General features: G+C 43.6%; 2 protein-coding genes across 12 annotated transcripts in view; one reads left to right on the top strand and one right to left on the bottom strand.

Moving 5' to 3' along the window:
* Positions 1-27,308, top strand: part of LOC310671889 (inhibin beta E chain-like) — a 168,432-nt gene that overhangs the window by 45,394 nt on the left and 95,730 nt on the right. The gene's annotated exons all lie outside the window — the stretch shown is intronic.
* R3HDM2 (R3H domain containing 2) overlaps positions 1-27,308 on the bottom strand; it is a 130,469-nt gene that overhangs the window by 48,706 nt on the left and 54,455 nt on the right. For all 11 annotated transcript variants that reach the window (XM_083428207.1, XM_083428206.1, XM_083428208.1 and 8 more), the window contains exons 2-7: positions 14,410-14,606; positions 12,138-12,179; positions 8,828-8,914; positions 7,115-7,241; positions 5,645-5,723; positions 3,942-4,001 (exon numbers count right to left, since the gene is read on the bottom strand). In XM_083428207.1, coding sequence (XP_083284333.1) covers positions 3,942-4,001; positions 5,645-5,723; positions 7,115-7,241; positions 8,828-8,914; positions 12,138-12,179; positions 14,410-14,574 — 560 coding nt within the window. In that variant the 5' untranslated portion in view covers positions 14,575-14,606. The remainder of the gene's footprint in view (positions 1-3,941; positions 4,002-5,644; positions 5,724-7,114; positions 7,242-8,827; positions 8,915-12,137; positions 12,180-14,409; positions 14,607-27,308) is intronic.

Here is a 27,308-nt window from a genome sequence, read left to right as displayed (position 1 = left end):
AATGCCCCATAAATTCTTCCCCATATCAATCTATCAATGAACAACTGCCACTACTGCAGGCAACAAATGCTGTAATGCAGGGGTCAGTAAACTTTTTCAGCAGGGGGCCGGTCAATGTCCCTCAGACCTTGTAGGGGGGGGGGCAGACTATATTTTGAAGGGAAAAAATGAACGAATTCCTATGCCCCACAAATAACCCAGATATGCATTTTAAATAAAAGGACACATTCTACTCATGTAAAAACACACTGATTCCCGGACCATCCGCGGGCAGGATTTGGAAGGCAATTGGGCTGGATCCGGCCCCTGGGCCTTAGTTTGCCTACCCATGCTGTAATGCATTGAACCAAAGGAAGATAGAGGAGGGTGGAATGTTGTTGTCCCCATCTATAAACTGAAATTCACGGTAAGAAAATTTTCCGTTTTTACCAGATGTATGGGGATGACATTCCTGATAGGGATATACCAGAGCAGAATCCCAGCGTTTGGGAGGGCTTCCTCTGCCTCCAGATCCCTGTGGAATTACTCTCTGCAGCACCTTGCAACCAAAGGCTGCATCAGAAGAATTTTGTAACACTTAATGAAAGTATGGAGAGAGGCCCCTGTAGCAGCCCTACAAACTTTTGCTATTGGAAAACCTGCCTTACACGCCACTGAGACTGCTGCCCCAAGCAGGAAATGAGCAAGAATCCCTAAAGGGGGGTATTTGCCAATTGCTTGATAAAGATGAAAAGTGGTCCGGTGGAGAGGTGGAGACTTTACTGCCCTACAATGTACCATCAAAGGAAACCCTCTAGACTTGTGGAATGAAGCCGACTGATCTAAATAAAGCTTCAGGGCCTTATGCACACCCAATGAATGCCAAATACGCTCCTCTGGGCAAGAGGGATTAGGACGGAAGGAAGGCAAAACCATTTCCTCTGATATATGAAAAAGGGAATTCATTTTAGGGATAAATCCCGGGTCAGGTTTGAGAACTACCTTATCCAGATGAAAGAAACAAAGTTGGGGGGTCAGAGGAAAGAGCACCCAACTTGGAAATCCATCTCAGGGAAGTAGTGGAAACAAAGAAAACTGTCTTAAAGATAAGCAACCTTAAGTTAGAAGACTCCATAGGTTCAAATGGAGCCAATTAACCCTGTTAGGACCCAATTAAGATCCCTTGTAGGAAATCTATTAACTATCCTGGGAGCCAACAGTGCAACGCCTTTCATGAAAGGTTTAGCCAAAATGTGAGCAGATAGAGGATAGCCCCCTAAATTGGACAGAATGCTTATAAGAGCAGAAAACTCCTTCTTAAGGGACTAAGTCCTTTATCCAGATCTGACTGTAAGAAACCAAGGAAATCTGAAACCTCCACTGACAGAGGATTAACTCCCATATCTGGACCCTACAAAAGAAAAACTGTCCACATAGTAGAATACACCCTATTAGTGGAGTGGCGCCCAAAGCTAGAAAAGTAAGCAGGACCTTGCCAGAAAAAGGCAGGTCCAGCAGCCGGAGCTGAACAGCTTCCAATCTGTCAGACATAACAGCTCTGGTCAAATACAAAATAATGGGCCTTGTTTCAGAAGGTCCCTCTGTAGAGTAAGACACCATGGGTCCTGGACCACCCTGTTTACCAGGACCAGAAACCAGGGCCTCCTGTTGAATACGCAACCACCAATATGACCTACACTTTCAGAAGAGGAATCAACATTACAAACTTTCATTCAGAAAAAAACCACTGCAAAATGATTCCTTCACCTTAAAATTTATTTTGGTTTTCCTAGCAATGTTAAGTTATAGGATATTCAAGGCCTTTGGGTCACCTAGGCTCCAAAGTTCAAGAGCATTACAGATGTTCGACTCCTGCACATGATATGCAATTGGAACCCCATAACATAAAGGCACTGGAAACTGCCGAATTGGCTTAGAGCACTGGTGACCATCTTTTCCAACAATTGTCTACTTAGACAAGCAGCAACTCTCCAAAGTTTCAGGCAGGCAGAGGTCTACCTCAGTATCCCTTCCCTTTCCAAGATCCTTTTTCGTGGAGATGCTTCGGACTGAACCTGAGATCTTCTGTTCTTCCAGTGAGCTATAGGCCCCAGTCCCATGAGTAACCTGATGCTCATGCACTGAATAATATCTAAATGTATGGGTTCAACATATATTTGCCTATATTTCTGATCCAAGGCTTCAAATGTCTCTGCAAATATGAAGTGGGTGTTATTAAGCATGATGCTGATCTCCCACTGTGTATATCAGCATAGAAATAAGCAGCAGATTAGGGAAGCCTTGTCCACTTCTGGGTGCCACAATTTAAGATGGATGTTGAAAAGCTGGAACATGTATAGAGGAGGGCAACCAAGGTGGTCAAGTGTCTTGAAACCAAGCCTTATGAGAAGCACTTGAAGGAGCTGGGTATGCTTTGCCTGGAAAAGAGGAGACTCAGGGGAGCTAGGATAGCCATCTTCAAATATAATAAGGGCTGCCATATGGAAGATGGAGCAAGTTTCTTTTCTCCTGCTCTGCAGAGCAGGGCACAAACCAATGGTTTCAAGTTACAAGAAAGGAGATTCCGACTAAACATCAGGAAGAACTTTCTGTCATTAAGAGCTGTTTGACAGTGGAACGGTCTCTGCCAGGAGGTGATGGACTTTCCTTCCTTGGAGGTTTGTAAGCAGAGGTTGGATGGCCATTTGTCATGCTTTGCTAAGATTCCTGTATTGCAGGGGGTTGGCGTAGATGGCCCTTGGGCTCCCTTCCAACTCTACAACTCTATGCAACCCTACACCAGCAATCTTGCATTTCTTCCTCACTGAACATGAACAAGCTTGTTATGGGTAGAGAAGCATGACTCAGAGATGTCTCTATTTGTGACTGAAGCTCATGTTCATCTGGGAAAAGCTCACTGGCAAAAAATGTGCTTTTGGTAGACATGGAGAGAGTTTCAAACCCTGGAATTCCCATTTAGAGAATACTAGAGAAGGGCTTCTAACTGAAGGCAGAACAAGATGATACAGATAACACCTGAGTCCTGGTTCAGGCATTCATAGAATGCATGAAGACATATGCGTCCATGTACTGGCCTCACTCCCAATGTCCCAACCCACTCCTGAATGTGCTTACAAACCCCATTCATACCCTCCCACTCACTGAAGAAAAGTGAGGAATAGAACAGGTTGAGCACATGCACCCGCAACACATTTTATCATCATCATCAGTCTATAGTTGTTAAAGTTGCAGCCCAGCACTTCCTCCTTCTCTCATCTCCAGAAATGTTCTGTGAATTTCAATGCATGACATTATAAGACGCATCTCACAAGTGAGAGAGAGCAAGGAAACTCCATGTGATATCACCATTCATGCAAACTTAATAACAGTAACTGGGAAAGAAGTGAAGAAAAGGAAACATAGGGTAGCTGCACATTCTTCATATTGTACAGCTCTAATCCAATACCCCAGAGCAGGGATGACTAACCTGTGGCACATTAGCTGCTGTGGGCCTACAGTTCCCACCACCCATGACCACTGTCCACAATGACTGAGGCGCTGTAGTTTAGCAACATCTCAAGGATCACAGATCAGCCACTCCAGCCTTAGAGCAGACATAGCCAACAAGGTATGCTTCAGAAATTGCTGCAATACGGTTCCCATCAGCCTCAGACAGTATAGGATGGGAGGGATGATGGGATTTCAATCAGGGAGGGTGTGAGTTGGAGTCCACAATGTCTGGAGGGCACCACATTGATTACCCCTGCTCTGGGGGTAGCCACAGTCATTTAAGGAAGAATGCACAGGGCTAGACAGACTCTATATAAAGGCGGCCTTCATGTGTCAGATAAATACTGTATACATTTCTAAGCTTTATTTGAAATCAGCAGCTTAATTAGTGAACATTCTCAAACAAATCAGTCTTTAAGTCACTCTGTCTTACAGACCAGTACATTACTTACTTGTTATCGTTAATAAATTCCAGAATCTCCTGTTCCAATTTTAGCAGCATCATTCTGTCCCTTGGAGGATGGGAGAGAGAGCAGGGAGAAAAGGAGAGGAAAAATCATTCAGAGCACAAATGGCTATACAATTGTCTCTGAAAAATCTGAAGATTAATATCCTCCTCCACTCCAATATTAATCAAAAAGTTCAATGTAATTCAGCATTGAAGATATCACTACCCAACCTGCATTGGCAGATGCAGAACAGATGTAGCAAGTTAAAAGTAGACCAATCCTGTTCAGGTGGATTCACTTTGGTGCAGTGATTACGCTTCTAGAAGCACAATACCCCATGGGCTCTCATTGTGCTTGTATTATTGAAAAGAAACAGTACATCAGAACATAGGCAATGACTGGCATTCCGTTTTGACATTGTTTATTAGTGAGATGGCAGGAGGCACTTTACAGAGAAGTATTTGGAAGCTATTTATAGGTGGTTTTTAGAGCTGTTAAGATTCCTTCCTGACTAACTCATTCCACATTTTTTCTCTTTCTGTTCTTATGCACAGTATATGAATGCATCTGTTTTGTTAGTCGGCAATGCTAGAATTATTCTAATCTTGCTAGGGGTCCAGTGAATATTGCATAGTTATTGAAGCAAAATGGATTTTGGATGGGAGACCACTATAGTCTCCATATAACAACAGGGCTAAGTATTAAATATTTGTTTAAAAATAATTCCACAGGGGTTTGAGCCAGTGTGGTGTAATGGTTAAGAGTGTTGGACTAGCATTGGGAGAGCAGGATTCACATCCCAACTTAGCCATGAAGCTCACTGGGTGTTCCTGGGCCAGTCTCCATCTCTTAGCCTAACCTACTTCACAAGGTTGTTGTGAGGATGAAATGCGGAGGAGAACAACGGACACCACTTTGAGATCCTCAGCAGATAAAGGTGATATATAAATGTAATAAATAAACAGTAATAGGAAGAAGAAGAATACGACGGTGACTAGACCAGGGATGAGGAACCTGTGGCCTTCTAGTTGGACTCCAACACACCTCAGCCCTAGCAACAGTATAGCCAATAGTCAGGGGTGATGGGAGTTGAAGTTCAGAGATGTCGGGGCGGGGGGACTCAGGTTCCCCATCTCCAGCCCAGAGAGCCCACTGGGTACTTTCTCGCTGAACTTGGACCCTCTTTAATCTCTTCCTCATGGTTAGAACCAGTGGTCAGCCAGGTCAGAGGACTGAGAGAAAATTAATTTTAAAGGAAACCCCAGGGAAGGCATCCTTAGTGGACCCTAATGAGGTGCTGCCTAAGAATGTCACATGCTGACACAGGGTCTGGACCCCAAAACCACTGAACAGTCCGCTTATTCCAAGGCCTCACCATGGCCACTTTATGCTCAAGATGCTGGAAAGTAAGATACTAACATCCCATCACACGTGCCTTTGTGGCTGGCAAGGCTGGACAGAGTGCATTCTAGAGGATTCTCAATTAGTGCTCTTAAACTTCCCATATCTCATGAGTTAAAGAGCCCATTGATAGGTGCTTGCCTACCTCCACTATGCAGCTGCAGCTGCCACCACCACCATAGATTCCAACAGTTGCTGATACTTTCTGTTCCCTCTCCCATCCTTTCTCCTTAACCATGCAAGCTTGCAGGAACACCTCCTTATTTCCACTTGCAAATCTGCCACATAACCACAGAGGAACCTACCTTGGGTTTTTCTTCAGTGTACTCACTAAAAATTCATGCAAATCTATTCCAGTGGAGTCTGTGTATTCCTGGCTGGAATCTATAACAAAGAAAACAGTAACATACTCAAGAAATGGCATGCTCACAGGGTGAATATCCATGGAATCAAAACAAGCCAGAATAGAGGTTCTGACAGTGTTGGAAGGACCAAGTTAATGGCTGCCTCTGCCATCACCACAGCCATGGCTTTCTTTGGAGTCAATGTTGGAAAGACCATTTGTAGAACATGACTCTAGCACTTTGAAAGAGCAACAGGCCATATTTGAGGGCAGAGTTACCACCCTAGAACCTTCAAATATATTGATTTCTTACCCACCCTTTAGCTGCTTGTTCTACCACCAACTGCCTGAACAATCATATGCTAAATTATTGTACCTGACAAGATTACTTGGCTTTGCACAAATCTCAGAAGGAGAACTTCTTAAATTTACAACAAACACTGCTTTGTGGAACAGAATGTGGACCAGAAAGGAATAAAGTAATTGATTAAAGGCTTGTCTGAGCAATTAAGGTGTGTAATGACTGTTTTCTCAATATTTTCATTAATGGTCTACCTGTGCCCATGTCAGCAAAAAAATTCAGAGTGCTAAGGAGACCAAGGACATTTGATCTTTGCAAATTCTAATATGAATTGATGTGGACTGAGTCAACCATTGCATGTATGTACAGTGGTACCTCGGGTTAAGAACTGAACTCGTTCCAGAGGTCCATTCTTAACCTGAAACTGTTCTTAACCTGAGACACCACTTTAGCAAATGGGGCCGCCCGCTGCTGCCGCACCGCTGCAACTCTATTTATGTTCTCATCCTGAAGCAAAGTTCTTAACCCGAGGTACTATTTCTGGGTTAGCAGAGTCTGTAACCTGAAGCGTCTGTAACCTGAAGCGTCTATAACCTGAGGTACCACTGTATAGAGATGTGTACTTTCAAAGATATGTTTAAAATAATTGTTGAAATATATACTTAAATGCAATTTTCTGCAGATTTTTTTTATTGTAGATTAACATGAAAATGGAATGGAATAAACTTGCAGGTGGACACATGCAAATGTGAATCAGTGGGGATGGGAAAACTTTGGCTCTCCAGGTGTTCCTAGACTTCTGCTATCATCCATCCCTCTCTATTTGCCCTGCAGGCTGAGGCTGATAGGAATGGGAATCCAAGAACAGCTGGAGTGCCACAGGTTCCTCATCTTTATGATATAGACTGGAAATCCATTCCTGGAAAGTTGTGGCAGGTGCCCTTATTAGACAGACAGATAGACAGAGGTTGACATATAATATTGTAATACTCCTTTCCCCTTGTCATGTGGTCAGCTTGAATGCACAAACTGAAAAGAAAGTCCCAGACCTCTGGTAAATAGGGAAACAGAAACTACTGCTCATCTTTGCCCACAGAAGCCAAGTTCATTCCAGAACTGAGACTGTCTTACCTCTAGATAGCATTTTCTTGGGTGCCTTCTCCTTATTTTTCTCTTTTTCTTCTTTTTCAGGGCCATCTTTTGCAGACTTGTCATCTTCCTTGTCAGAGGGGCAGCTGACGTGCAACTGGATGATATCCTAGCAACAAGACAAAATCCACACTTTGAAGGCCTCAGAGCTGATGTTTCGCAACCAACAAAAGCTGGAAATGCGGTATGATGACCAATTTGATTCCAGTAAGAAATTTTACTTCTGGGTAGAATGGCTACGAATATAAGAAGAGCTTGCTGGATTAGGCCAGTGGCCCTTCTAGTCCAGCATCCTGTTCTCACAGTGGCCGAATAGTTGCCTGTGAGAAATCAGCAAGCAGGATCTGAGGACAAGAGCCCTCTCCCTTCTTGTGGTTTCCGGCATCCGGCTAGTCACCCTGGGTGATTTTTGCCTCCCTGTGCAGCATGCTTGCTCGTGTGATTTATGTGGAGTTACGATTTTTATGCTATGAACCTGTTCTTAAGTTAAAAGGTTGATTGCAGTGGATAAGATGTCCTTTTACTCCATCTGCATCCCCTCTCCTCTCCAAATATGACATTACCCCCCAAAATAGAATGCATTCGATTGTAGGTAACTGATGAGTAATTATATATTCAGGAAGTGGGGGGTTTTCGGCAGGTCAGTAAGGAACCCTGTGGATTTTTGCCTTCCTGCCTACAATGTGGCATGGCTCACTTAACTAATCTGTACTACTCTCGCAAGCCCTTGTGGTAGGTATATTTTTGTTGCTCATTTGTTGCATTTATACCCCACCTTTTTCTCCAGGGAACACAGACAGGGCAGTGTAAATGGCTCTCTCCTTCCCCATTTAATCCCCTGCGAGGCAGGTTGGGCTGAGAAGCAGCAACTGGCCCAAGCTTAACCAATGAGCTTCATGGCTTTGTGGGGGTTCGAACACTGGTCTCCCAATCACTTGTCTGAGATTCTAACCACAGCTGTCTCTGGCACCTTGTTTGCTCCTGTCCTTAGATTGCAGGACACTATATACAATCTGAACTAGGTGTGGCTCTGCCATATAAATGCATGCTATGGGTGCGGTTTGCTGCTATCTTATGGCTTTGAGGTTAAAATCCCCTACAACGATCTGATCATAGGTGTAGTTTGGTATCACTAGAAGATGCAAAGCTTCTTTAATACACCCTGAAAACCTTGTCTGAATTTGACTTTTTATGGTTTTGATCTGATGGCTCAAATATGCTATGTTTCAATAGGAGCTCATATAGGAAGGTATGCTTTTTTGACTTGGGAGACAGTAAATCAGAACAGAGGTTTGCTATGAAAGCACACACACTAGCATACAGTAAGCCTGCAACTTACGCCGGGTTTGCGTTCCGGGGACCGTGCCTAAAATCAAAATTGAGTGTAGTCAAAAGCCATTGGGGGGATTGCCAAAGTCATTTTTCCCAGAACCCTGCTCCCTTATTATTTTTATTTATTATTATTTGCCATGCACATAAAGCTGAATGTGCACAAGTTAAACATGCACAAGTTGTGGGCTTACTGCATCCAGATAACAAATACACATTTTAACCAGGACTGTCATTTTTCTTTTAAAGGCTTGAAACTTTCCTACAGGTAAGCTTTCAACCTTGATCAGAACTATTAAGAAAAATCATCCCTGAAAGCAGTCTCTCCCGTGGCTGGAAAAGTGATGTGACTACAACTAGGCTTACCTGGGTATCCAATGTCCCATCCACAAAGGGGCTAGAAGACTCTTCACATACAGCCAGGCTCCTGACTAGCTTCAGCTTTGAATTTGACTGCAAAAGGAGGGGGGAGTCTGTAGTAAGACACAGGCAGCTAGAATTCCCTTTCAATATATGAATGAGCTGCTGTTCAACTAATGCTAATTAAGTTAGCTCTATACTAATGAGAAATGCAATTATGTTTCGTCCAGTAGTAACACATGGCAAAGCAGTCAAGCAGAAGATACCAAGTGCATAGTGATTTTCTCTCCCTTAACATGCTTGATAGAGATTCAAGTCTGGCACCTGAGGAGGTACTTAGCCTCTGCTAACACAGTGACGTGAAGGTCATATACATTGATAGGGCTTCTCTGAAGCTAACCAACCCATTAAATAATCTGCAGACTGTTGAACCACTGATGGTAAGTGACAAAAAGGAATGACTAACTTCTTCCTGCCTTAATTGAAAGCCTGTCATTAAACTGCTGCCTTCTTGACAAACGTAGTTATTCTGGGTGATCTACTATAGTAGCATTTAAAGAAAATGCTTAAAATAAATGTCTGCCTCAGACTGTTTGGTGAATGGACCTGCAAGTAAGAGAGTGTGAATGTAGCAACACAAAAGTATTTTACTTGAACAGAAGCAGTCATGGTGAAATATGGTCTAGGAACCATAGTTAAGATATTGTCTCCAATATAATAAAGGAAAGTTAAAGGTACATGTGACAAGGGCATAAGAGAATCAAATGGAAGAAAAAGAACAGTGTCATAGCAGTTTAATCTCAAAAGATTTGGGGCAGATACAAATTACAAATACTATAAACACAAACTCTGAACTAATACTAGGTCTTAAAGGTAAAGGGACCCCTGACCATTAGGTCCAGTCATGGCCGACTCTGGTGTTGCGGCGCTCATCTCGCTTTATTGGCCGAGGGAGCCGGCGTACAGCTTCCGGGTCATGTGGCCAGCATGACTAAGCTGTTTCTGGTGAAGCAAAGCAGTGCACGGAAACGCTGTTTACCTTCCCACTGGAGCGGTACCTATTTATCTACTTGCACTTTGACGTGCTTTCTGCTAGGTTGAACTGCTAGGTTGGCAGGAGCAGGGACCGAGCAACAGGAGCTCACCCCATCGCAGGGATTCGAACTGCCGACCTTCTGATCGGCAAGTCCTAGGCTCTGTGGTTTAACCCACAGCGCCACCCGCGTCCCTCCATACTAGGTCTTAGTAAAGCAATAAACCACCACCTGGGCTTTGCTGGTTTTGGTCTGCAATTGTGAGCAAATGCTGCTCCATAGAAAATAAAGGATTCTAGTACCTCCCTTCTCAACATTTTACCTCTCTATGTGCAGGGAAATGTTTTGTACAGAGGGAAAATTAAGCATGTGAACTCTCACCCGCAGTGTAGAAGTTGTACAAGTCAAGACACAGGTTTATCACCTCAGTGAGATGACCAGGTCTGGACACTTAAAGCCAGACCAGAGATAAGAGTTTTCCATAGAACTGCAGAGCTCAGATGGACCCCAAGGGTCATCTAGCCCAACCCCCTGAAATGCCGGAATTTCAACTGAAGCGTCCATGACAGATGGCCATTAAACTTCTGCTTTAAAACCTCTAATGCAGGAGAGTCCACCACCTTCCAAGGGAGTCCATTGCACAGTCTAACAACGCTTACTGTTAGAAAGTTCTCCCTGGTGTTTAATCGGAATCTCCTTTCTTGTAACTTGAAAACACTGCCTTGAGTCCTACCCTCCTTATGCCATCTTCCATGTGACAGCCCTTTATATATTTGAAGGCAGCTATCATATCTCTATCTCCTCTTTTCTAGGCTAAATATTGTGTATGGCTTCCACAAGGTACACAGGTTTCACTGAGTTTCCAAGAGGAGGCAGTTTCATAGCTATGAGGCAGTCAATGAGAGCAGTGCCTGTAGCCCCCTGCCCCCTGCAGCATGTATTGTGATTCAGAGGCCATGCTCAGCTGATATTAAAAATCACAGTGAAACCTAGGAGTAAAGGGCAACCTCTTTGCCATGCTGAGGTCTTAACTGGTTAACCATTAAGCACAAGCGATGAACAGTGAAAAGCAAGAAGATATGGGATAAAGGAGCAAGAAGAGTCATATCTGGAGCACTGATAGGAATGAGAGATTCTGGAACTCAATGCCAAGGATCAGACCACCTATCAAAAGGTGGAGGTAACCAAACTGGCTATACTTCAATTCTTTTATACAAGGGGAGGCGATTATGTTCCATCAGCCATTTAGGGTATTTAATGCGAAATCTGTCTCTCAACTCCTCTATGCCTCAAAAGTCTGGTTCAATGGCTCCAGGTTTGAAGGCTTCCAGGCAAAGTTTCTCCGGTCCCTCCTATAAGTTCCAAATTGTGTCCCAAATGCAATACTATTTTTAGAAACAGGTGAATGTCCTTTATCAACTAAAGCATGGCAGGCTGCCCTGAGATACTGGCTCAAGATCTCAGTCTTTGGCCTAGGGAAGGGGTAACTTCCATACCTAAACAACGAGGAGTTTACCAGCTCATGGATGAATATTATGGTTAGAAAAGCCACTTTGATTGGTATGCCACCTTCTCTCCTGTACCATCTGGGCTATGATACCACCCTTGAATCTCTGAGGCAAAGGCTCTGGGTCCTATCACATAGTGATCTCCGATCTCAATCTCATGTTAACTGTGGCCCATTAGCAGTAGGAATTCACTATAGGTTCAATTTTCAGATACCTGCATATCTTAGAAATTTGTCTGTATCAACGTATCGGTGTCTTTTCACCAAAGCCATATTAAATGTATTCCCATCAGAAGTGCTAAATGGCAGACTGAGAGGCATCCCTTATCAAAATAGGATCTGTGTATGCTCTCGGGACGTCGACTGTATGAGGCATATTTTATTGCATTGCGGACAATATGATCAAGCTAGGGCAATAATGATTAAACCACTATTGGCAAACGGGCCGAGTCAATCTGAAGCCTATACCAAATATATTCTGGATGACAAGTCCAATGCTATCACAGCAGCCACGGCAAAGTCTCTTTCAGTAGTCATACAAATCAAAGATCAACAAACCCATGACTAAACAAATAACACTTCGGTCTCCCTTCCCTGGGGGGTTGTCTGTATGAATCTGTATTTTATTCTGAATCCATGTTATGGGTCGTTGGACCCATATATACAATGCCAAGAAGATTATATATAAAATGCCAAGAATGACTGCAGAAAGATCAGAGTCATGTAAGTTCTTGCTGCAGCATCACCTGGTAAAAAGGAATCAACAGTATCTTACCTTGGCTCTTTTTCTAGCATGCCCATGATTGGAGGTCCGCCTCTGCAACAACAACAAAAAGGAGAGGAGGAACAATGGTGGAAAAATCACTCCCGTTGTGCATTCTATGAGATGTAAGATTAGGGAGGAGGGAATCACAACACATTGGGAGGAATTAAATGTAACAGTATGGGAATTGTTCCATCAACACAAGCATTTCAGCTTGCTGGAAACAATGTTCTCTCCTCTCCCCACACATTTTTCTGGGGGTTCTCCTGATACACACTTCTAGGCAATCTGGGCAGGCCCAGGGGTGAAGGGGAGTCCACTGTGCTAGCAGAAGTCCATGCCATATATTATCTTGCAAGCATCTAATGCAAACAGGTCAATTCTGCATACATTTTGCAAAGGACCAAAACCAGCTATGGCAGGAAACTGCCATAACCATGTAAAGATAAAATAAGGAAATAAAATGCAATAAATTGTGTGGTTAAGTCCAGTTTAACCATCCAATTTCATGGATTTAAAAGGACGCCTACAATTGAGGTCTGTTAAAATCATGGTGTCTTCTCTCTCCTACAAAGGATGCGGGTGCTGCTGTGGTCTAAGCCACTGAGTCTTTTGGGCTTGGGGCCTACAAATACATCTCAAAGCTCATCTTTTTCTGTGAAGTTTTTGCCAAATTTCACACTTCTCTCCAAAGTGATGTCTAGGTGTATAAAATTGCATTTGTCCATATCTCTCTTGCTCATTCCCTCAGTTCTCTCTTTTCACTGCTTAACTTTAGACTGCCACAACCCTTGGAGCAGGTATTTGCCTGTTAATTTCTATGCCTTCTGTGTTTCTTTGGAGCAGGATTTGTGTGTCTGCAGTATAAAGTGGCTTGAACATCTTCCTGGGTCCATGTCCCACTCTCTTTTTTAATACTGAAGAGATGAAGCCATCGTGGCCACACTAAATCAGCAATTCTACACACACTTATCTGGGAGTAAGTCTCACTGAACTCAAAGACTTACTTCTGGGTGGATTGTACTGTAAGAAGTCCATAGGACTCATTTATGTGATGGGGTAGAAAAAAAGAAACAAGAATCACCTCTCCTCATACGAACTGACCCAGACCCTGCAATTATCATCTGAGGTCTTTCTTCATGTGCCTCCTCCACAATATGTTTGGAGGGCAGCAACATGAGAACGGGCCTTTTCTGTGGTGGTTCCCCATTGGTGGAATGCTCTCCTCAGGGTGGCTCGCCTGGCACTTTCATTACATATCTTTAGGTGCTAGATAATAATGATTCTCTCAAAGCAGGCCTTGGACTGATTAACATTCTGTGTCCTTTTACACATGTTTGTGTGAGTGGGGTTAATGTTTTGTTCTGGTTTTTATTATGTCTTTTGTGTTCCCATTTTGTATTTTTATGTTGTGATCTTTGGATGGAGGGCAGTATACAAAACTAATTAATAATAACAGCAGCAGCAGCAGCAGCAACACTGCTTCTGGAAAAGATTTCCTAAAATGTTCTAGCAAAGTACAGTGGTACCTCTAGTTATGAACTTAATTCATTCTGGAGGTCCGTTCTTAACCTGAAACTGTTCTTAACTAGAGGCGTGCTTTCGCTAATGGGGCCCCTTGCTGTCGCTGCGCCACCGGCACACAATTTCCGTTCTCATCCTGGGGCAAAGTTCTCAACTCAAGGTAACTCTTCCAGGTTAGTGGAGTTTGTAACCTGAGGCATTTGTAACTCGAGGTACCACTGTATATGGCAGCATGACAAGAACCTCACCACTGATTACCACGGCTCTTTCTCTAACAGTACCAGGTTCACACCATGCTGAGATTAATGAGTAATTTGGTGGTAGACTACGGTACTGTGGAAGTCCAGAACTGCTGGAAGAAGAAGAAGAAGAAGAGTTTGGATTTGATATCCCGCCTTTCACTCCCTTTAAGGAGTCTCAAAGCGGCTAACATTCTCCTTTCCCTTCCTCCCCCACAACAAACACTCTGTGAGGTGAGTGGGGCTGAGAGACTTCAGAGAAGTGTGACTGGCCCAAGGTCACCCAGCAGCTGCATGTGGAGGAGCGGAGATGCGAACCCGGTTCTCCAGATTACGAGACTACCGCTCTTAACCACTACACCACACTGGCTCTCTGGAACCCCTAATTAAGTGAACTTAACAAAAGGGCCAAAAAGGACCTCTGCCTGATATACTGCAATAGGGAGTCCAAGATCTACTGCCAGTTAGCATTGGGCTTGGATGGGTCTGTTGGTATACATGAAAGATCTTCCTCCAATTACCTGTGATTCTTGCCGTGTGCTACTCTCCTCCCCATCCTTCTCAACTTCCTCTTTGCTTGGTGACCTGGATACAAATTTGTTTTTGTTCACAGATTCCTCAACCACTTTCTTTTCCAATTCTTTCATTATCTCCAGTGTCTCCTGTGTTGTGTTGCTGTTAGACATCTTCAGCACAGTATAGCGTTAGTGATGGACACCTGCAGGAAGGGACAGAAGGGATGGAGGTCAGTGCATCCAAGAATAAAGGCTTCTCTTTTTTTGTTTTGTTTTCCCATTCCCTCTTTCCCTTTTCATTTTTAAACAGAATCCCCTGTTTCCTTGCTCTTTGTCACATACTGAAGCTATACTTGCTCATGATCTTGTCTCTAGAGTCCTTCTTCTTGTTATTGAAGATCTGACACTACACTTTTCATATCTCTTTATGTAATCTGCTGGAAGGGGGTGCAGATGCATTCCTGACAACACAATACAATCTAAATCAAATACACAGTGGAAGTGAGGAACAGGTTTAAGGATTTCGATTTGGTGGACAGAGTGCCTGAAGAACTATGGATGGAGGCTCATAACATTATACAGGAGGCAGCAATGAAAAGGAAATGCAAGAAAGCAAAGTGGCTGTCCAATGAGGCCGTACAAATAGCAGGGGAGAGAAGGCAAGCAAAATGTGAGGGAGATAGGGGCAGTTACCCCATTCAGGACCAGGGAGTCCCCCACACCTGCCCACTGTCCCCCAGAAACAGTACTTCTGTCTTGTCAGGATTCAACCTCAATCTGTTTGCCCCCAACCACCTCTGGACACCCACACAGGACGTTCACTGCCTTTGAGAGGTAGAGCTGGGTATCATCCACATATTGGTGTACACCCAGCCCAACTCCCCTGATGATCTCTCATACAGCATGGAGGAGAGTACAGAGCCCTGAGGCACCCCACAAGTGGGTGCCCAGGGGTCCAAGCTGCTAACTGCATCATTCCCAGTGAGAGCTTCCTTCACAATGCAAATAGCAGTGGACTGGAGGAGGCCATCTTCATCAAGATCACAGTGGCAGAGGGGGGAAGCCAAGCTCAACTTCTCCACTCATTCCAGCTCCAGCTGAGCACCACCATGGCAGCTATTTTTGTTTTAAAAACCAGTAATATTAAACACAAAAACTCATTTATGCCGGCCCTCAATGGCTTTGCTTACCAGGGGCATAGGTAGGTTTTGCCTCCCTCTGCCACTGTGTGTGAAGGCACCTCTGAACTATATCACCAGTAAATGAATGCTTACTTCCCCACATAGAAATGCCTAGCAAAGTGTTGTATTTGGTGACACTCCTCTCCTGAAGACAAAACCTACTACCCCCGCCTGGTCCCTTGCATGAAAATGGATCTTTGTAGTTCTACTTGTGTATCTATCCACTACCTTTGCCTTTCTGTATCTGCTCACTTACCTGAAGTAAAGCCATGATAACCTGCACATGAACCCTTCAAGAATGTGTTAGACCAGAATGCCTATACAGTCGTACCTTGGATTCCGAACACCCTGGAACTCAGATGTTTTGGCTCCCAAACGCCGCAAAACCCGAAGTGATTGTTTCTGTTTGCGAACGTTCTTTTGGAACCCGAATGTCCGACGAGGTTTCCGCGGCTTCTGATTGGCTGCAGGAGCTTCCTGCAACAATCAGAAGCCACAATTTGGTTTTGGAAATTGAACGGACTTCCAGAACGGATTCCATTTGACTTCCAATGTACGACTATATATGGTATAGCAATACAGCCTCTCTCTTTTTTACCTTGAACATCATAGAACTGGCCAAAATCTGTTTAAACTGCTTAAACCTACCTAATGTGCCCAGACCACTTCTAACTGCTTTTTGCCAATAAGTAGTTTTCTGGACCTGTGTCAGGTCTTTGAGTAGTCTTGTGTAAAAGAGAAGAGTACCACCCAGTCCTCTTGGAGCGATAGCCCAGGGAATTGACCACTCAGCACTGTTTTAGAAATAAAGTCTGGTTGTGCCTACTTTCATGTTTCCCGACTCCGTCTCTTGATAGGGAATTTGGGCTCTACCTATCCATGGAACCAACAAAGGGCATATTTTTGCCACAGGTCCCCTACCCAACACACTAGACACTGGGTAGCCTGGTTCACTGAGAGGGATCCCACAGGTGTGTGCCATAGAAATGCACTTTGCCAACCCAAAGTACAGGTGTTCTTGCAACAACAAGCTACACATGTAACTCATCATAATTATGGGCAATTTCTCAGTGCTCTAGAACTGAAGGTCTGCAATGTAACAGAAATGAACTTTCTATAAAAAATATGTTGTAATTATGCCACTCTCCTGCTAATTACACTGCATTCAATGTGGATCGTTATTTTGCCATGTTCTGTTTCATTATTTAAGACCTGTAAATCACTTAAAGATTCCTTTTGAAATATGACATGGTTCGGAAATTATTTTAAATAAATAATAAATTAAGAAATAAATAAGGGGATGGTGAGGAAAACTATCTTCCCTATGAGGAACAAAGACAAAGCCAAGCTATGCATTTCAGGAACTGGAACTCAATTTTTATTTCAGTCTGGGAAAGGCCTACTGAAAGAGAAGCATGCAAGGTTTAAGTACTTAATTTAAAGTCAGCCATTAAATGAGCAAACATCTGTATAGGGATGTGAACCATAGTCTCCCACAGTTCTGTTACGCCCTTCCCTGCATTTAATTTGATTATGACAATCCCTTCTTTAAGAAATTTGTTCTTAACACTACTGCTTTCACCTATTTGTGTTTAAGAAAGCCGTTTTCCAGATCAAGTGCCATAATATCAACTTGGTATGTTTATATAAGGACATACCAGTTTACAGCATGAGATCACAAGGAACACAAAGAAACATTAGTAATTTTGACAGATGTTTACTCAGCAGCATCATAACATGGACCAAGAACAAGGTGAGCTGCTCTCCAGGCACGAGGCATCTAACAGAGGCACCTAAAACCATTTATGCAAAAGCTGAGTCCCCACCACCAAATTTCAAAGCTGAGTCCCCACCATGACCACATATTTTCACCAGCCTCCCTCAAAACTCCTTTTTTTAATCACCTGAGTAGAAACTGCCACGTGCAGATCAAAATTTTACTTTAATGTGCTGTCAATTTTGCACATAGGTCTCTTGAAAAAAGGCCATTATAGTTACCATAAAAGGTATTTCTAGATCCAATAAAAAGCTGCCACCAGGTTGGGCTTAGGTTTGGTGCCGCCTGGCAGTCAATAGGCAACATTGCAAGCTTGCAATAATAAACAAACAATTCAAACCGGAAGCTCCTCGCTCCTTCCTGCCTCAGTTTTTTAGATTAGAAGCCAGGAAGCGATGGGATTTGGTATTCGTATAGCGTGGGAGACAGCATTCAACAGGAAAATGTTGCCTAAAAGATTCACTGAGACTCCCTGGTACAGCAGAATGATGGAGGAAAATCAGCTACTGACGGCCTAGGTGGGCTCTGGAATCAGCTTTACAGGACCCAGAAATACCTTTCACGATAAGTATAACAGCCTTTTTTTCAAGAGACCTATGTGGAAAATTGGCAACACATTAAAGTAAAATTTTAGGTGTTATGAAATACCTTTCATGCTAAGCATACAGGCCGTTTCTGGAGACCCCGTAAAAGCTGTGGACAGATTGGGATGTACAAAAGCCTACAGACCCATGAAGAGTGGGAAAATAGAAAACTGTTGTTTAGATGGCTGGAAGGACATACTGTAATGCCCCCCTGCCAAAGGCAGCCTCAGCTGAGGCAAAAATGTGTCAATTATGTAATGATAAAGGATTGCGGAATGTGGCAATTGTATGGGTGCTCTGACAATCTCTTGTAGAGGGGGATTTGGGGAGAAGGCTGCAGGCCTGGTCAAATGAGCCTTCATTCGTGTAGGTGGAGGGAGACATAAGCCAACAAGATGGATCCTTTTAGCCATCTAGCATGGGCAGCAGATGATACTCCCCATCAAGGGAGGAGGAAAGGAGGTAAAGAGCAAGCTGGTCCAACATATGGATGGTGTATGATGAAGGTGGACCTTCCGTGTTTACTAAGCATCTAGGGACTGTCATGTCTACTGATTGGTGCACCGGAAAAAAGCCAAATGACAGAAGGATCAGTTTCTGTTGGCAATGGAATTGTGAAAGTACCTTTGGAAGGAATGATGAGTTGGTTTGCAGGATTAATCTATTCCTGTAGAGAAATCCAATGATGTCTCCAGGGCAGCCACTGAAGATGCATGTCCGCTGTGGCAGCTGCTGCTTTCCTGCTGACAGAAAAGCTGCTCCACCTCATTGCCAGGTGAAGGTAGTGCCTTGAAGTGAGGGCAATCAGCTGCCCTGTGCTCCATCAGCCTGAGGGGAAGGCAGTGCCTCGCAACTGGCTGCCTGGTTTTCCCTCAGCATGAGGGAAGGCAGCTCAGATCAGCAGTGTTATTGGCTGAAATCATCATGCAATATCAGTGGTGCCTTGAAATCAGCTGCCCTGCTCTCCCTCACAAGAGGAGCAATATATTGCTGCGTATTGCTAGGTCAAAATCGTTATCAACCAATATATTGAAAAATTGCAAAGTGCTGAAACAGACCATAAAAACTGTAATTTGTAAATTGTAAAACTTTTAATTTGTACTGCTGCTGAGCACCGAACACACATTATTGCTTGTTTTGCAGCTACTGGCCTGGGAACAATATAGAATTACCAATTACTAACCAAAGTCTGATTTCCAGACAATTGCCATAGGGAGGCATGTCTAAATTAGCCATTAATGAGTTAAGAGAGTAGGACTTCAAGACAAACAGAGACCATGTCAGTGACTGGCTGGACGAGGAAGAGTGGTGGCAGCCAGTGGCCCAGGAGACACCTGAGAGGGAAGGGAGCTTTGATCCAGGTTCAGACTGGTGGGACAGAGAGGAATCATCAGCAAAGAGTGATGGTGAAGGGGAGAGGCTTGAGGTAGCCACAGACGCTGATAGAGAAGGAGAAAGAGCAGGCGCTGTGTCTCCTGCTCTGCAATAGACTACTGAATTGGCTCCTTCCTCCAGCCCCATTCTGTAAGGTTCTAAACTTAGGCAGGAGGAACCAGGTGCACAAATATATGATAGGGGACACCTGGCTTACTAGCAGTACATGTGAAAAGAATCTATGGGTCTTGGTAGACCACAAGCTGAACATGAGTCAACAGTGTGATGCAGCTGCAAAAAAACCTAATGCTATTCTAGGCTGCATCAACAGTAGTGTCCAGATCTGAGGGAGAAATAATACCACTCTATTCTGCCTTAGTCAGACCACACTTGGAATACCGTGGTATCTTGGTTCTCAAACTTAATCCGTTATGGAAGTCCATTCCAAAACCAAAGCGTTCCAAAACCAAGGCACACTTTCTCATAGAAAGTAATGCAAAATGGATAAATTCGTTCCAGACTTTAAGAAACAACCCCTAAAACAGCAATTTAACCATTTACCTCTACTGTTAATGGTTCTCTTGACTTTGCAGCTTTTATCCATTTCCGCAGTCGCACAATCAATCAATCAATCAATAGCTGAACTGGGTTCCACAGAGTGACAAAATAAAACAAAAAGCACAAAAACACAAAATGAATAGCAAAAACAGACAGATCTCAGTGTAGCACTCAGAACGGAAGTGTAGACCTCAAAACGTAAGTTTGGCACTCAGAACGGAAGCGTTGCACTCGAAATGGAAGTGTGGCACTCAAATCAGAAGCATAACACTCAAAACTGAGCACTTTCGCCTTCTGAAAAAAGTTCGCAAACCAGAGCACTTACTTCCGAGTTTGCAGCGTTCGGGTTCCAAGTTCCAAATTTTTCAAGAACTAAGCTGCTCCACTGTACTGTGTCCAATTCTGGGCACCACAATTTAACTACATTTACTACATGTTAAGGAGTGACTAATATCCCTTAAATTTGTTGCAGCAATCAGGGCACTTAAAAGGAAAGACTAATGGACAATAATGTGTGAAGTAGGGATTCTAATCCACGTTATTGTCTTGGGCACAGAATCAGTGAGCATTACTTGTTTAGGCTTACTTAACAGAGGGTAAAATCTTGCAAAACCACCTGTGTGATATTGGTCTGTCAATTCCATTCTCCATGTCGAATTTCAAAAGCACCCAGCACAGTTCCTAACATTGTGGTTGCTGCCTTAATCAGACCTCAAGAAAGTAGTACCTTTGATTTGATTGATTTCAGCGACTTATATCCCACAGTTCTAACAAACTACTCAATGAGGCTAAGAATAACATTTAAGGAACACACCAAAGCTCGTGAAAGATGTTCAAAACTGTATACAGTGGTGCCTCGGGATGTGAACGGGATCCATTCCGGAGCCCCGTTCGCATCCTGAACAAATGTAAGACACGTCTGCACGTGCCATGTTTTGCCACTTCCGCGCATGCCGTCATTTTGACCGTCTGCACATGTGAGAGTGGAGAAACCTGGAAGTAACGCGCTCTGTTACTTCCGGGTCACTGTGGAGCGCAACCCAAAAATACCTATCATGAAGTGTATTTATCCCGAGGTATGACTTTATTTTACTTTCCCACTCTTGATGGTCCCTTATGACTTTTGAGCTTATGTATCTTTTAGGAGTGATTCCTGTATGTCAAGGATCAGGTCTGGGGCTATTTTACCAAAATGGTTTGTGTTTTGATTCTTCCAATGGAATGGCATGTGGGTATCTGTATAAAAATGGAGGATCCAAGGTGTGACTTGTGACTAGGAGCAGCTGCCGAAATCATGTAGCATCCATCAGTCCTGAAAGACCTACATTTGCTCCCAGTACGTTTCCAAGCACAATTCAAAGTGTTGGTGCTGACTTTGAAAGCCCAGACACCAAGATCCAGCACCGAGGGTCTTCTGGCGGTTCCCACCCTGCGAGAAGTGAAGCTACAGGGAACCAGGCCTTCTTGGTAGTGGTGTCCACCCTGTAGCATGCCCTCCCTTCAGATGTTAAGGAGATAAGTAATTATATAACATTCAGGAAACACCTGAAGGCAGCTCTGTATAGGGAGGTTTTTTAAGGTTTAATGTTTTACTATGTTTTTATATATTCTGGAAGCCACGCAGAGTAGCTGGGGCAACCAAGTCAGATGGGCGGGTTTACAAATGTGTTGTTGTTATGATGTTCACTGGCATCCAAAACCAAGTTTCCATTTTTTCTAATCTTAACCTCTCTATTCATCCATTTACCACTGCTATATATGCTACCACCTCTAGAATGTCAAATCTGTACACCTTGAAGTTATATTTAGGCAATTTCACAAAGTATTTTTGTTCAAGCAAGCAAACCCAATAATTCTTAAACACATGTTCAACATGAACGAACAGTGTGTCAAATTGGCAATTATGGATATGTCTGGCAGTAGTTCCCATTGTCATGCCAATATATTATCCATCTGTCTGGACAATAAATTTGACCCAGCATTTGAGTTCTGACTTTGCCAATTCCACAGCAGACCAGTGCTTAGATCCCACTCTTCTCCCTACCTCCCTACACCCTGTCAAATCCGGGGTTAGACTGAGTATTGACATAGGGCTTTGATGGAAGGTATATTTATTGAGTTGCATCCAATGCTATCCAACTCAGAGTATTCTCTTTGAAATTAATGGATCTGAGTTAGTTATATCTGTTAATGACAAGAGGTCTACACCGAGTCAGAAGAGTACTGGATACCATTCATGAAGTGTGCAGCTTGGTTTTCTTACTTCAATCACCTGGCACTGTTGAAGTCCCAGCGGAGCGTGCTTGTCCTATGCTTGTGGAATAGTGAAGTTTGGACTGCTTAGCTGGGATCCAGCAAGAGAGTTGTTTTGGTTCTGTCCTGCACCATGTCAGAACAGGTGGCCATTTTATTCCCTATTCTGTGGTTTTCTACTCAAAAGATTCCTAGACACATAAGTGACTTCACTTAAAGTGGATTGGTTATAAATTATTTCAATAGTCCTTTCACATATGCAGTAGCTAGTGAGGAGTAAGTGTTGTTCTTTAGTTGTTTAGTCGTCTCCGACTCTTCGTGACCCCATGGACCAGAGCACGCCAGGCACTCCTGTCTTCCACTGCCTCCAGCAGTAATAGCACAATACAATTTTGGAGAGTGGCAATTCCAACCTATTAACAAGTTCAAATAGAAAGCTAAGAGATGGTAGCTCTTCATTAATTTGATCCAAATACAGACAGCCTGGATAGCCTGTAGTGTCCCTACCTCAAGCATCTATAAAATGGCAAGGTGCAAAGTTACTTTTACAAAATGCCTTACCAGGTTTGGCTACTGCATATTCCCTGCCCCGGTGGGGGTACCATTCCACCAGTAATGGGAGAGCGGCTCTGTGGTGACTCACTAAAGCCATGACGGCCCCTCTCCTTTGGCCACTCTCACGGGGCAGCCATAGAGATAGGAAAAGGGTAGGCTCAGAAGAAGGCCTTTCTCTAGGGATCTCACATGGCTTTTCCATGCAGGTGGGTAAGCCAAGCTGCCTTCTTGCCTCTTGTGTCTGTGTGACCCCAAAAGGTGGTGGCAGCAGCAGCAGCCCAAGCCTGGCTTTACCTCACCCAGCCTCCCCAGCTACCTCCACTTGGGACTAAGCCAATGAGGTCCTGGACTCTGGCCCTCCCTGCCTCTGGAGCCCCCTGTGCCGACCTGCAGCTCACTTCAGAATTACCCCTGTTACTATTATGCAGGGAATGCTCTGGGACCAATGTTGGGGTCAAAAAAAAGGGGGATGTGACTATTACATGGTGTCAAACAGTATGCGGTGATATACAGTAGGTAGAAATTGATAAATAAAAGAATGCACCTTGTTCCTGCATCTTCTGTTAGTTCGCTTAAAGAAGGTAATTTCCAAGGGGGGACTGAGTATATTTTATGAAAAGGGGGTGGCAGGCCAAAAAAGTTTGGGAACCTCTGTTCTAAGAATTTGCTTTGAATGTGATTATTAAGAAAGCAATGCAGCAGTTTACCTTTTGGTTTAACCATAAGGCAGGCACATTGACTTCCAAAAGTTATCCACTACAGCAAGCATGACCAATGGCCAGTGATGACAGGAGATGTAGTCCAACATCTAAAGGATAAGAATGCCAGGAATGGGGGGTAGCTAGATTAGCTATGCCTGCCATAAAAGGTAAGAACATAATCTTTGGTGATCACTCACAGCCAAATAAGATTGTCTTCCATGAACATGGTCTTAACAGTGATTCCGTAAGTGACTGTGGAGGCCAATTCTGGATCCCCACGTACTTCCACAGTAGGGACATAGGTTTCCGGGTGGGAGTTGATCATGGTGAGGATTTCCAAAATGTGCCTTCCTCTTAGTTCATTTCTCCCTTTCATCCTGAGTTCGTCCATGACACCTTTGGTAAAGACTGTTCTCCAACTGGAGCACTCACAGGCAGGCCAGTGTTTCCCAGTTATCAGTGCTTATACTACCTTTTTAACGATTTGTCTTGAGAGCATCTTTAAAACTCTTTTGATGTTCACCAGTATTTCAATTTCCATTCTTAAGTTGGAAATAGAGTAGTTGCTTTGGAAGACGATAATCAGGCATCTGAACAACATGACCAGTCCAACAAAGTTGATGTTGAAGAATCATTGCTTCGGCACTGGTGAACTTTGCTTCTTTCAGAACATAATGCACAGGTTGACTTGCTGATTGCATCTCTACCACCACTAGCTAAAGTGGCCTCACTGCTGCCAGACATCAGGGGCAGCGTGTCCTGTTTTTGCCACTTGAGACAAAATGGGAAGTGCCACCTCGTGGTCAGGCTGCCTGCCCTGCCAGTGGAAAAGCACCAATTCAGCACCAATTTCCAGCAAATCTCACCCAAATCTTGCAAGATCTCTCATACTCCATGAGATCTCACCAGAAATCAGCACCGATGCCAGTGCCACTTCAGTGCCAGTGGTACAGACAGCATGGTGGGTGAGGCGCCCATGAGGGAGCAATCTTGGGGCCTTCAGCCACCCGAGGCAACTACTTCACCCCACAAAATTCCCCTCCCTTTGTGAAAGAGAATAACAGAGGATAACAGCTTCCTATTGGCTTTTAATTTTTGCTAAATTAGCCAGCTGTTGCAGGGATTCTTTATTTTTTGGGGTGCCACAAACAATGACGAGGGATTCTTCTAAGCAAACAAGTGTTTAAACACACACAAACACAGTCTTCCTACTTTCTAGGTAAATACACAACCACAAATTCACAAACGGTGCAGTTCTGAGAGTAAAGAGCTTTTTCATATGTTGATTATTTTGCACAAGGGAGGGGAAATGGCCAACATTTGTCACCTTCCATGGCCTGTAAATGCAATAAGCACACACACACAGACCCCACTCAATGCTTTGAAACTGAAGTGACTGTACTAGGGGTGGTACCTTTGCTTGCTTTTAGTGACGCAGAGATAGTTACTTCCTGCCCGCCCCTGGTGGGAGAGAGCTGAAGGAGCTAAGTAAATACGTTCCCCATTCACAAGAGGCTGGTCAGAATGTTTACAGCTATCAAACATACAATGAACTCCCTCTGGATTACTTCCCCCCAGCATTCAAACTAAAAGCAGCAGCATTCTGTGTTCCGCTGAAGTTTCTCATTAAAGAGAACAGAAAAGGCTCCTTCTCAGAAGGTTTTCCTTTCTGTGTGAATGAATCAGCCGCGCTCCCTCAGGACAAGCGTGGGAGTAAGCAAGGAGGCGGCTGACATGATCCACTGTGGCAAGCAGGACTTGCAGAGAAGTAGAAGTTCACAGGGCTCAGGAAGGAAGAAAAGGAGGTGGGCGACGAGGACAGGCAGGCTATGCCAATCACTTTCCGCCAGGCAGATAAAACAAATTATATAGCTACATCATCAGGAAAGCTACGCGTTAAAAATCTGGGTCAGGGAAGGAGAACACACACAGAAACACAGAGAGAGAGAGAGAGAGCAGCAGAGGAGAGATGCCGAGTCTTCTATTAAGTCTGAAGAGCTAAGCCAGGTGGAAGAAGCCAGACACAGCATCTTGAAGCACGAAACAATAATGGGTTTCTTCCGCTTGACCCACTGAAGCCAATGCTCGAATTACAGGTCCCCTTACTTACTGTGATGCCCTCCTAGCTGCTGCTTTTTTATAATAATTTTTGTTAAAGATTTCTTAAGTTTACAAAAATACACGCACTGTCTCTTTTTCAAGTTGTTTTTTCTACAGATCAGTTTCATTTTCGAAGGCTATTCGGCATGGGCTAAATGATTTGGCTAAAATTGGGAAGAGTCAGAGGTTGAGATTTATGGGTTTATTTATGTCGAGGGTATATATAAAGGCAATACTAAATTTAGGAAATGCGTAATTAAAGATTAAATACGGATGATTGGCAGAGAAGCTGAAGGAAGTCCAAATAGAGAAAATTTGTGATAAATTTTGATATGGTGTTATATGTATAATTGTATTGAAAATCAATAAAAATTAATATAAAAAAAGAGATTTATGGGTTTATTTATGGGGGACCCTACTTTCCTTGCCCCGGCAACAAATCAAGCATTGACTGAAGTGAAGGCAAGCTGGCATTGTTCCATCATTTTACCCGTCCCCACAGAAACTGATTAAAGAAAGGAAATAAAGCTTTCTTCTTGAGCAGCCTGCTCCCTATCTGAATCAGATTTCAAAAACCAGGCTGAGCACACTAACAAATGTAATCCAGTCAACATCAAGGACCTCCTTCCTGAAGGTAGCTAATTCTCTCAAAGGTTGCCGTATGAAAACTTCAAATAAACAAAGATGCCGAGGAAGTTTTCCTTTAACTTTTCTGTCATGTGGTCATAAAAAGGCTCCCTTTGGGGTCAAAAGTACTTATATCAAGTTCAATCTTACTATTATTACTTTTTTATCTGAGAATTCAAAAGGAATCCTCCTATCCATTTCTAGAAACCAGATTCCTACACATGTAGCTGTCCTTGGAATATTAAGTGCATCAGCTTATTTTCAGCTTCCAGAGCCGTTCTTAAGCAAGGTAGATGTCCATGGTAGACAAAGAGTGGGATTTAACATCACATTCTTCCAGTTGTTCCATCTGCAAAAGCATTTCAGCTTGCCCTTGGTCACCCTGGTTCATGACATTTGCCAGGAAAATGGCAATGAGAGTGCAGCCTTCTTGGTTCTCCTCGACTTCTCAGCAGCTTTTGATACTGTTGACCAGTCTTCACTTACCCCACTGTCCTGCTCACAGTTGTGAAGAACATTCTTACACCATGGGTGTTCTGTGTCACCATCAAGAAAAAGAGGCAGGAATAGGCCAATATATATGTGGACTGTCCCTGGATCAAGTGACCTTTCTTCTTTAAATTCTCAAAGCTCTTAAGCTAGCTCAAGGTTGGCATCTGAACTAGCCAGGTGTTTAACTGAGAATCAATCACAGTCAGTCCTTCATTTGAAAAGTAAGACTTTAGAGCCATCTTGCCCAAAAATGGCATGTAGACATTTTTGCAACTGCAACCTGGGTTTAAGGAACCATTTTGCGCTTAGCATGTGTAGCTGCGTTTCTAACACTGATTTGGAGTGGAAGTGTTATTAGTGGTGATGACACCCACTTCTGTCCCTCCAATTCATCTGACTCAGGAGTGGCAGTTCAGGTGCTTGTCTGTTGCCTAGAAGTGGCAATGAGCTGTATGGGGACCAATAAATTAAAACTGAATCCAGATAAGACAGAGGTACTATGTGTTGCAAGTTCTCAAGTTCAGGAAACATGGGGACTGCCAGTTCTGGATGGGTTTGCACTCCCCTGGAAGGAACAGATGCATAGCTTGTGGGTACTCCTTGATCCATCTAGGTCTCCTGAGATCCAGGTGGTTAAGAGTGCCCATTTCCAGTTATGGCTGGTTCTTCAACTATGACTCTTCCTGGATAGGATATTGTGGTC

This window comes from Podarcis tiliguerta (genome assembly GCF_965153285.1).
Source record: "Podarcis tiliguerta genome assembly, chromosome: 2".
Classification (NCBI taxonomy): domain Eukaryota; kingdom Metazoa; phylum Chordata; class Lepidosauria; order Squamata; family Lacertidae; genus Podarcis; species Podarcis tiliguerta.
This window is presented reverse-complemented; position numbering and strand designations above follow the sequence as displayed.